The 12227-nt window shown below is 33.9% G+C and overlaps 1 protein-coding gene across 1 annotated transcript in view; it reads right to left on the bottom strand.

Annotated features, from left to right (window-relative positions):
- The window catches only part of ADAM23 (ADAM metallopeptidase domain 23), a gene marked incomplete at both ends in the record, with an annotated part of 72625 nt that overhangs the window by 40017 nt on the left and 20381 nt on the right, over positions 1-12227 (bottom strand). Inside the window, 4 exons of the mRNA XM_084264486.1 lie at positions 473-545; positions 2785-2848; positions 3608-3690; positions 7797-7860. Of these exons, the coding sequence (XP_084120612.1) occupies positions 473-545; positions 2785-2848; positions 3608-3690; positions 7797-7860 (284 nt within the window). The remainder of the gene's footprint in view (positions 1-472; positions 546-2784; positions 2849-3607; positions 3691-7796; positions 7861-12227) is intronic.

Here is a 12227-nt window from a genome sequence, read left to right on the forward strand (position 1 = left end):
GAATTTCATGGCATTATTTTAAATTACTTATGTAGGCTGTTCAAAGCAAAACATTTTATACTGAAAAATTAAATTTAAAAATACACAAAATCTTGTATCAAAACTCAAGTCATTTAGATATCTAAAGTTAGAATTAAAGCATTGAAGGAGAGGTGAAGATAGTAACCTGGGCTTAGAATACTGTATTCTTCTATTCCATGGCCTCAACGGCATTAATACCATGATTAAATTAAATCCCTTGTAGAAGGAAAGCTAAATACACACCTTCATGAATGGAAATCTGTTTAGCTGCTTTTTGACAACTCTAAATTCCATTGCAATAAAGGTGAAAAGAGTTGCATTAGTATGTATTTTTCCAGGTTTTTTCTTAAATAATGATCAATTGTATATAGACTGTTAGCTAACATTCACAGTTTTCAAGTTATTTACACCATTATTTCCAATATAGAAAAACTTATAAGCAAAAACATACCAAGGTCCTGCAACTGCTTGGAAGCTTGTGTTCCGTAAGTCCTTTGGATGATATGTGGCCTACTTTTACTTTCCTGATAAGAAAAATGTGATTTGTTTTTTCTAATTAATAACATCAAGAGAAAAGTGAGGCACTTGTTCAGTATTTATTTTTCTTGTAATTTTTCCATAAAATGCAAGCAACCACATACCAATTTGGCATGGTACTAATTTGAAGCAACTTGTTTGCAGTCCTGAACAAATCATGGAGCCTCTCTGCTTCAACATATTCACTGGCTTACAAAGAGATTACATGAAAAAAATGTTTTTTAAAAGCCTTGATGTTAGAGAACAAAGACCATTCATTCCAACAAATCAAATTAGAGTATATATCTAATTGAAACCTTCCTTCAACAGAGATATTACTAAAAAAAACCCATATCCTTTCTAATTGCAACAAAATGCAAGAAACTAATTAATACATGCAGGATTATTTCATCCTGTTTTATTGGTATGTTCAAACACATATAGGCAGACATCTTTTAATGAATATTTTCTTCTGCAGTCTTATACCCCAAATTATAACATTTTAATATCTGCTGTAGAAAACAACTATCTTTTCTTCTGTAACACCTCCTCTGCAGAGCCTGCCAAAACAAGCAATTCCTTTCAAAGGGTAGGATGCTGCTGTTTTGTAACTTCCATAAGAAATATATAACTCATTGAAGGAAAACACCACCTACTTTTGCTGTGGGGTGGTGGTGTGGGAGAAAAGAAAATGTTTTACACTGTATCTACTATAGTGAAGATCAATCAAGTGGAATAAACTAGATGCTGGAAGGAGGTGTCCAAGATATTTCTCTCACATAGCACAATAAAGAAACGAGCCTCTGAAAGCTCTCTCTAGCTGTATTATTTTGATCTTCAGTAGTTTTGAGAAAAACATCCTTTGTCTTCTTATCATTTACAATTCCACTTAAATCCTGAGTTGGCAGATGGTATGTCACTTTTATAATTAGAACTTTTGCTCTACTTCCAATTTTTAATAAAATAGACAGACATCCTGATTTCCTTTGTCCAGCTAAGGAAGAAATCAGTTTATTCAAATTCTCTGCCTACTGCATGGATACCACTGTATTAATATAATTTCCATTAACTTATTGTATCTGTGCTGCCAGTTTTCAGCCCCACAACCTTTATGAATGTGTGTTACATCAAAATCTATTACATAGCGTAAGGCAAGTAGCACTGTTCCTGAGGAGAATGAGAAATCTTTTTGGATTTAACATTATCCCCGTGTCTTTATAGTTTGTTTTACAGCTCAATAACTGACCATCCAAATGACACTGATTCCTCTGAATGGTGATCAAGTTCCCTTGAAAGTGTCAGGAGTCAAAGATTTTACCGATCTTTCTTTGGACAGTAAATTCAGCTTCACAGTCACTAAAAAAAGCTTCAGTTCTGCAGCATTAAGTTATTTATCATATACTGTTAAGTACTAGACCAAGACAAACTTGATAGCTGTGATATTGTGTCCAGAATACATCCTACAAACCAAGCAGAACACAAAGCTTAAGAATTCTTTATCTGACTGTTGCAAAATAATTTTGCAGAAAATCCCTTGAATCTTTGAATGATTCAAGAGGTACAAATCTACCTGATTTTACGACAATATGAAATTGAGTCAGTTCTCTTAACAGCCAAAGTGTTAGGAACAGCTGTATTATAATACTTCACGTAAAGTACAAAAATAATAATAGGAAGACATTTGCATAAATGCAGTCCTACATGCTGACCCAGCATAGTCATACATTTGAATACGCTGGATCAGAATTATTTAAGCTATACGGTGACCACTGACTTAACACATATAAAGTGTAAGATACACAGATATAAATAGCTATTTCTTCAAGCTTTGCGGAAACACAGTAGGTCAAAGAGCAATCTGATCCAACTATTCAGAAGGATAAATAAATGACTTACACAAATCCCTTCTATGAATTTATAAATCCTTTAGTTCAAGTACTAGAGCAAATTGATACACACTTTCTAACAGCCCATAACCACTTCATATGAAAACAGTAGTCTACTCCCAACATCCAAACCATCAACAATAACTAGGAAAATAAAAAGAAAAGCAGCAAAGAAATTAAGTAATTCATACTTACACATTTCTTGCCTTGAATTCCAATCAAATGTTTTAAAATATTCTTGTTATTCATATGAATGCATGAAAGGGGGCCCTCATTTATTGATTTATCCTAATACTTTTATTTGTTATTCTTTGAGCAATCTCTTCCCCAAATCAAATACATCAGATAAAAATAAACTTACTGAACTGTGGGTCAGTTCCAATGGCTCTATCAAGTACAAATAAGTGCTATCTTCGAACATGCCACTAGAACAGAGAAAAGGAATGAATATTTAGAATTCCATGGCAATTAAGTTGACTCCATGATATGTTTTTTGACAAGACATAACCAAATTTAGCACTGAAAAACTGATCAATATTAAAATAAATTCCATATATATTCATTATTACTTCCATGTGGCTAAAGCTAAGGTGCTGGATTTGGGGTTCTTTTTTAAGAGATCAGACACATTTTAATGAGCTAAGACTGAATGTAATGTCAATGTAATGATAAACCAAAAAGAGTAAAGATTTGACCTTGGAAAAAGGAAGTCCTAAGACCCACATTAATATGCAAATATAATAAACAGCTGAGTTGCACTTAACAGTAACTAATCCTATTAAGGACTAATTTCTTACATCTTTTTTTTCTTGCACAATTTAACAAGAAGATCAATTTTTCTATTGTCTGACAGAATTATACATGATTACCGAGCATGCAAACTGTTAAACTACAATACTTCCGTGTCCTTTACCATTGTATGTGATCTGGTGAAACATTTATTTGTACTTACCATGTACATTTATTTGTATTCAAAGGTTCCATGATACAGCATCAAAAGACTTCAATCCCAATGGCACTAAAAAAACGTGCTAGTAGTTTGTCATAGCTGGTACTGGCATTTCCAGTCATCAAAAATTTGGGGGCATGTAGGGTTTCAGTCCCTCGCATATTAAGAAGTAATAATATTCAAGAGTAATGATCAGTTAATAGCCTTATTTGAAAAAATGAGAACGTGCACTTACTGAAGTCCATTACAAGTTGAAAGAGCAACTTTGGAATCCTTGATACCTCTGATATTTCCATGGTAGTAGCAATGCTCTCCACCCTAATAACATTTGCAAATAAACAAAAAAATCACACACAAAATTACCCTGATTTAACATCTGTTACTTAAAACCAAGGCAAAAAACATCTAACACAGAAAGCAGTGACTGCTAAAGTAAAAACCAATAGCTAGCACTAATTGCTTGTAAAAAAAAAGCTGTGCCTAGTAAAGACTACTTTATATAAGTTTTCAAGCCATAATATGGGTTATTCTTTTGTTGAAGTCAGTGTTCCTGACCTTTTTTAAGTGCATTTCTTTGCTGTCATTGATTCTGTAAAATTGTTACATAATTCAGGTTACTTGAGTACTGAATTTTTTCTTGATGCCATCCAGGTCTGTTGGAACTACAAGTGATACAGTGTTCAATCAATCACCTGGCATGTATTTGGCTTAGATCTGTATTATACCAATTTTGTCTCACTAAAAATGTATCAATTAAATTGTTACATCATTAGACTGTAGGTACCAGTATCACTAATTATGAGAGTAACTCCAGTTAACAACGCTACCACAAACAGTTGCATTTTTACTGTACATACCAAAAGAATACTAAAAGTCAACTCTTGGTTTTACCTGCATAGAATTCCAAATAGAAGCAACCCCCAAATTATTAAAAAAATGGGAGGATTTTTGTGTTACTTAAAGTTTTAGAAAAGGTCCTTCCTTTTATTTAAAAAATAACATTTAAATTGCCTACAAGCATGTTTTAACATTAGAGACTATAAAAAACAAAATTTAGGCAAACTACATCCAAAACTGTGGTCCAAATCCTCAGTTTGCAAAGGCCCAGTGACATGAGGTAATGGAGACCCCGCTGAATGCTGTGATGCATTATTTGAACACATCAGTTGATGCAGGGTTTAGACTGAAAATAATTAGTGCAAAACGTGCTACCAAATAAGCATACAATGAAGCTCTGTATGTAGCCTTCCACTTCTCCATAAGAACATAAGGGAAGCTGCAATATGCAAATATATGAGGAAGGAAATAATGCAAAGCAGAAGACCAAAATAATCTTAAGGTTCTGATCCAAAAAAGCTTTGCTTAGATGCCACTTTCCTCCAAATTAAAAGTGCATAGTAGCTAGACCTGTCTGGTTTTCGTTACACAGTGAGCTATTCTGAGCTTGCCTCTCCACTCCTGAAGCAAGTAGCTCCTGCTTAAGCTCTCTTTAAAGCGGGCAGAGAACTTCAAGCCTCTCTCCGGTGAATAACTATGGCACACATAGCAGGTTACCCAACTGGTAAACAATATCCCAGGTCACCTTGAGGAGAGTCAAGCCACATCTCCCCACCTTCTAAAAGTACACTTTATCTCCAAAGCTGCTGCCTACTTTGTGTCAGAGGACTCGACATGAATCACACTAAAGCAGTCTCATTTTGTAGAAAACAGAGACTTATGAAGTCAGAAGGAAGGATCATGATTCTGTACCCTAGTCACTAGGCAGCTTCTAAAAGGAGGTCTTAACAACCAATTACAATAAATAATTCAGATGAGAAATTCAGAAACAATTGTTTTGTCAACATATCAACTATTCACATATAACAATTACTAGTGTTAAAATAATTTCATAAAGATATTTTTGATTTTTTTTAACTTTCTGTAGCTTCAAAAGTTGTCTCTCTTTCTCTAAAAGTTCTAATTTTCTTTCATGTACTAGATTTGTGTGATTTAAGTTCTCCATGTAACGGAAGTAGAGTTCTACTGCACTATCAAGAGTTTTGTATTATTTAATTGCAAATAGCTAAGTGAGTATAAAACCCTAAAATATTTAACAAATGTGTAGGGTTGAATACTACAGGCAGCCACGTGGCACATTACAAAATACTTTATCTCTATTCTGATACAGAAATTAATTCTATTGCTGTTGTGGGACATAATTGCTAATCCCTAGAATTCCATAAATCACTGAGGAATAAATTGATCAGACTGTTAGAAGCTTACAGAGCTGCTTATCATAACTAAGGGTAAAATAAGATGACTTTGTAGTTATGATTCAGCCAAATAAACATGAGGAGTGTATTTGTTTGCTATCAACAGAAACAAAGCATCACGAGTAACATTTACAGACTGTTCAAGCCATGAATGTTTAGAAAGAAACCAAGAATTATTACCTTTTCTAAAGGAAAAGGCCTCGTGAATTTAGAGGATGTTACATACCAGAAATTCTGCTGCAATAGGTCTATGAAGCTAAAATGAAGCTAAATGAAACTTATTTACCTCATTTACATAGTTGATCTTCAATGTCTATCAACAATAGCCCCAGCTAAACTAAAGAAAAAAGTATTGTCAAAAAGGTTTATTAAAAACCCTTAAATTTAGTTGTCTTTCTCACACATTGTTTGGAAAAGGTACCATTCATCATCAAAATATTCCTAGTTCTGGTCTCAGGGGTCATCTGAATTTCAACAAGTATATTAGATCTTATTCTTCTACAATTTTGTAACTTGAGGAAGTACCAAAAATGTAAATGCTCTTTAAGTATGCACAGCATCACTTCCATTTTGTAGCTTATTTAATGAACTATTCAGAATCTGAATGAAATCCCTAACAGACTATTGTGTATAATTAAAAAAAATCACTACATATTTACCTTTCTATTAGTGAGAATGAATAAGCAATGCTTTTTGACACCCAAGTCATCTGAGTAAAGAAACTATCTCTTCTTTAGAAAATGCAGAATTTTTCATCAAGATCTTACTACTATACATCTACAGAAGGAAACAAAAACATCTTTTCCTTAGTAAGGTCTAAGAAGGATTATCTATTACTGCAAAAGACCAGGATACAGTCCTTAATTGATCTACGCAGATTGTCTGTGTATTGTCTGAAATTAGAATGACTTTTACAGATTAATGTGACCTCAAGAGCTCTATTATTGTTTCTAAATAAATCAGTTCAGAAAATATCCCCTAGGAAGTTTGGATCAAGTTACTGCAGCATGAAAAGGTAGTCCATTTGCTGAGTCTAAAGTTCCAATATAATTTTCCAGTCAGATTCATGATTCAGCAACCGCAGTGCTCAATGCTAATGCTGCAGCTGACAATTGCATGAGCTTGTCTAGATGCCAGAGGGAATTGGTTTTTTGCATCATTTAGCATTTTTGCCTGTTCTGCAAAGTACTGAGTCTTAATAAAATGAAACAACTTCCATAGTATGTTGCGCAAAACCATTTTTCTTCAGTAGAACAAGACAGTATATTGCAATAATTATACTGCAATGTAATTGTTTAAGTTTGCCCTTATCTGCAATATATAGTTTGAGATAATCTGTAACAAAGGCAAAATAAGAGACATCTCAAGGCATAAATGCAACTTGCTTTCCTCCACTCTAATTAGAGATGCCTTTCACATGTAATGAGATCACAGTGAATATTCCAGCATTCATACCAAATATGAAAAAAGTTATTCCTTGAAAATGTAATTTAGAACCTTCCTAGGAACATACCAGTCCTTATTTTGTTACTACAACAAACAAAAAGACTGATCTCATTTCTTTAGTCAGGGCTGAACCATATTGCATAACTTTAATCTCTTTTTCTTTGGATCAATATCCTATGGCACTGAATTTAATTTGGGAGTTAGTTTGACAAATGTAATTAACTGGCTATCAAGCAATATTCTGGTTTTGTAATAAGTGAAATGTTAACTTCTGGAGTTAAGTCCTTAATTTTCTGTTTGAAAACTGTATCATTCTTGCAAAGAAAAGTTACTGCAAATTTTTTGTTTGTTTGAATGTCTTATATCCCTTCTCCTCACACTCCACACTAAGGGCATGTAAATAATTAAGGAACACTACAGTGATGGTGACTTCAACCCTTCCACACACTCCCCTGCATTTTACAGGATGTAATTGTTCTGGCAGTATTATCTGGATCATCTTCAATACTACCACCTACCACTGCCTACCCCTCACACAGCTTTACTTTTTTGTACAATTTTACTTGGAATACTGAGGTAGTCTTACAAGATGAGATCACAATAACCCTGTTTGCGTGGAAAAAGACTTCTGTCTTGCAAAATTTTTTTTTTTTTTAATTTTTAAAACATTTTATTGGCATTATTCCCTCAGAAAGACCATTCTGACACATTTTAAGAGCACAATACCTTAGAAAACTTTGGGTTTCCATCTTCATAGTGAATCTCCACATAATTGGAAGATAGCAAGTCACTGTAAAAGAAAAAACCAAGATGAAGAAAATTTGAATGTTCTTTCTACTGCTATGAAAGGGTTTGGATTTTTTGTCAGAATTTCCAAACAACTTTTGAAAACTAATTTAAAAAGTCAAGCAGCTTGCACCCAGTAAATGTTTTGCTGGTTCACTGGGAATTATACTGTGTTGCAGGATGAAATTCCTCCTCTGTAATCTCGTCCCTGTATTTTAGCTTTACAATTTGATAATAAGCCCTTAAAATATGCAACAAAATATTCCATCACTTTAAAACTTTGGTTGCTGCCGTAACTGGTACTGACAAAATGTATGTTTGGTTCATTATTATTTGTAAATAAGTTTTATATATTATGTAAAAATTTGTTTAATGTAAAGCTGAACAAATACATACACAACTATTCTATAAGACAAGAATGTACAGTTTACCTATATCTACCTGCAAACTCTCGGGTTTTTTTTTGAAAACAGTAACATTCTTCAGAAAACAAACTGCCCCTTTTTTTCCTTTCACCACTTCTCAGATTCTTTTTCCTAACTCTAGTAAAACAAATTTCTGAAGCATGAAAATTCCATGTACTGTATAATTTGGAGTTCAATTTTTATTTTTTAATGTAAGACTAGCTAGCCTGTATATATCCTAGGATAACTCTAATGCCTGTTCAAATCTTCCCCTGTTATAATCATGGTTGCAGCATCGTGGCCCAGGGAGAGCAAAGCAATTAAATGTGTTAACTGACCCCATAGTATATGCAAGATAAGTATTGTAGTTAATGTGATTCATAATACTCAACAAATCTTCAAACCTCCAAGATGCTGTACCCTTGCTGATTTAAAAAAATTCAAAAATTGAAGGGTTTGATTATGGTACAGATATCAAAACAAAAATATTGTTCCAATGAATAAAACCACCATCATTATGGAAGAGTGGTCTGACAAAATAGCTCTGATGGGAAATCACAACTAACAACCACTTTTGATAATGCATATCTCAAACTTGGATTAGGCTATTAGCAATCCTGATAACACTAACTCTTGGACTACTGGCTCATAAAATCAATTCTTCATGCTGCATTTATCAGGCACTACATTTATCAGAGAAGATCCTGCAGAAGACAGTTACCAGTGATTTTCTTAAAAGTGCTTTTTCATGAAACTGAGAAACCACATTATGGGCACTCTGTGCCTGCAAAACCAACACTAATAGGCACGAATAATTATTGAAGTCTCATCATTTGTCTTAACCATCATTTTGATAGCAATATTTAATAGATATATTTTTAAATGCAGAATTAAAAATAAATTCAGCTGCATAAAATAATTTTAAATCTATATCATTGCAAGCTATAAATTTTCTGCAAAATAATACAAATGCTTTATAAATAGTCAAAGTGCTTGACTACAGTGCACTCACAATTTCATTGTGGCAAGGTTTGAAGCTTCTAAAGAGGATTATATATGCAAAATAATTAAACTTTAGTGTGTTGATAATGTCCTTTTCTTCCTTTTTCAAACTTAGAAAGTACAGAGACTGCTGTCCTCAGTACTTAACGGTACACACAAACTTTGATGTAACACACAGGTAGGAATATGGAAAATTCTGATCAGATATTGGTGTAAAAAAAAAAATCACTGGGGATGACTAAACACTGGAACTGTACTCATTTGGAAGAGCCTTTATCACATTCAGATTTTTGTAGACACTTCTATTGAATTCAGACACTGTGTGGCTTCCTCAAACGAATTCCGGGATCAGTATACTACCTTTTTCCAAATCAAGCTCACACTCTCTCACACTGTTTTTTAACCCCTCAATCTTACATGATTGTTCTCAGAACTACTCTCAGTTTATTTGTCAAATAAACTGCAGTTTATTTGTCTCTTACATTTATTCCATTTCATAAGAGCTTCTCAACATTTCTTTAATCCAGCCTTTGCAAAAATCCTTACAGAATTCACTGGACTTTTGGATTTTGTTTGAGCTTCTGATATAACCTAGTTGTTTCCATCTGACAACCATTTCCATTATTCAGCTAATAAATACAGTGTCTCACATGCTTATGATGGAATATTCCTATATATATGTTAAAAGTACAGAGGAAGGATGCAGCAGACAGCAACTTTTTCACAGACTCTACACTTTTCTCATGACTAAGTTTCCAATGCTACTATCCGCTGGGATCTGCTAGATACAAGGCACATTGATGAGACTCTCAATACTGAACAATTTCCCTCCAAAGCAAATCGAAGCATTCTATTTATTATATATTCCCCAAATACCATTCTGTAAACAAAACCTTTGAACCATCCTCTTGTCAAAGGTAACTTGGTATCTGCCACCCAGAAGAGTAGAAAAATCTTTTATAAGGCTATTGTCTTTGACAAATCTGTTCTCAACCCCAAGCTATAACAGTTTCTGATCATTGTTATCTTCTTAAGCTTGCCATAAATAACCACCAACATACTGCAAGGGCATTTTCGCCCTAATAATCCCCACAGGGCAGCAAGGATTTTGAACTTTCCATTGAAAAAACAAACAAACAAACAAACAAAACCCCAAACCAAACAACAGTCAGCTTCTCTTTAAACTGTATGTGTCTACCTTGGTAGGTACGTGATTTTTGCCAGATACCTTGTACCACTTATTCCTATTTCAAGTATCTCCCTAAACGCCTTACTTTCAACCATCCAGAAATCCCTCAATATATACTGCTAATCTGAGACAACCATGATCTTATTCAGAGGAAGAGTGGGGGATAGGAGGGGTACAATATGTTTGCAGGCATTTTACAATATGGTTCTGCTAGTACACACAACCAGTTGATTCCTTAATAGAGCTAAATCTCAGTCTTGTTTTCTATACTCATACCAAAACCAGTACAAGCACGTTCATAACCCTGCTTATAAACGCTTATTATGGAAACGTGATACTCTATAGAGTAGTCTAGGATTGAAAAATTCAGCAGTATTATTCCACTACTGCTGCAAAGAAAAACACAGTATTTGGGTAAGGGAATTAGTTCTATATTTTGTTAAAGCTCCAGGAAAAACAACAGCTGTAACAAGAAGCATAAAACTGTTACCGCAAATTTTCCCTACCAAAACTTTTACCTGTTATTAACACTGACAAATGTGACAAAGGAAAGGAGAAGTTATTTAGGAAAAAAAAAAAGAACAATTAATCATAGTAACTTTCAAACATTTTTTCCAACGTGAAAAAAATATACACAGACCACTGTAACTTCACCAGTAGGTGAGATGGGATCCTTTATGCAAGTGGCATCATAAAGAATGGTCTGGAATACACTGAGTAAGAGCTCATGTAGAAGTACAAGTACCTGAGGAACGAGATTGAGAACTCATGCATGAAGTAGGAGTCTCCACATCACAAAATAACTCTTCTTCCTTCATTGTAATTTACAGAATGCCTAAATTTACCTCTGAAAGCCAACCCTGAAATTTAGAAGATACATTTGTGACTCATCTACACTGGACTATGTTTTGTCACCTTTCAGTTGATCTATTAACATTTTGATTGAGTAGAAACGCATCTAGTACAGCAAATCATTTTTTTCAATATCTGAGCATCAGAAACAGTGCATGTTTTAATTGAAAAAATTGTGCAAGTAACAATGTCATCATACAAAAACATATTTAAGCTAATGACACATTAAGTATGATGTCTTACAATGAACACATTGAATCACAGTATGCTGAAGTAATGCAAATTTTTGTTTGTTTTCTATGTACTTTTCTATAGCTCTTCCCACATTTTTATTACTGTCCTGTATCATGAGCTCTTCTGTGTGAATTACATTTACAGAAGCAAAATAAGCAGGAAAGGGATATGCCATTCCCAAGAGCTGTTGCCTAAAAGACATAGACCAGCTGTTAAAGCAAGCAGCAGATGCCTTCTGAAAAACTCACATCCACTTGACCGACATATATTTCACTGCTGCTGTTTTCATTAGCTGGAGAGCTGCAGTATGAAAAGTAGCTTACCTCAGCAGGCATCTAACTATCCCAGAGGAAAGAACTGATTTGGGTAGGTAAGAGCTACGAAATGACTATAAGATAATCTCACATGCAAGTAACCTAGTTAGGTTCCAGTAAGCTAGTATACAGCCTGCAGAAAATCAGACTACAGACAAATTATCTTTATACTAACCTCTTACCAATCAACATTTTTAAGTATCCTGAAATAATTCTAGCTCAGTACCAGTGTCTGAGCAAACCAGTGAAATTGCTTAACAGAACTTCTGTTAGATAGTTTTGTCCATTTGACAGATACAATTTAGTAGCACATAAAAATGCAAAACACAAACTGAAACCTTACTCCAGCATTTTGTTCATCAGCAAGACAGTATCA

This window comes from Gallinula chloropus (genome assembly GCF_964237585.1).
Source record: "Gallinula chloropus genome assembly, chromosome: 5".
Taxonomy (NCBI): domain Eukaryota; kingdom Metazoa; phylum Chordata; class Aves; order Gruiformes; family Rallidae; genus Gallinula; species Gallinula chloropus.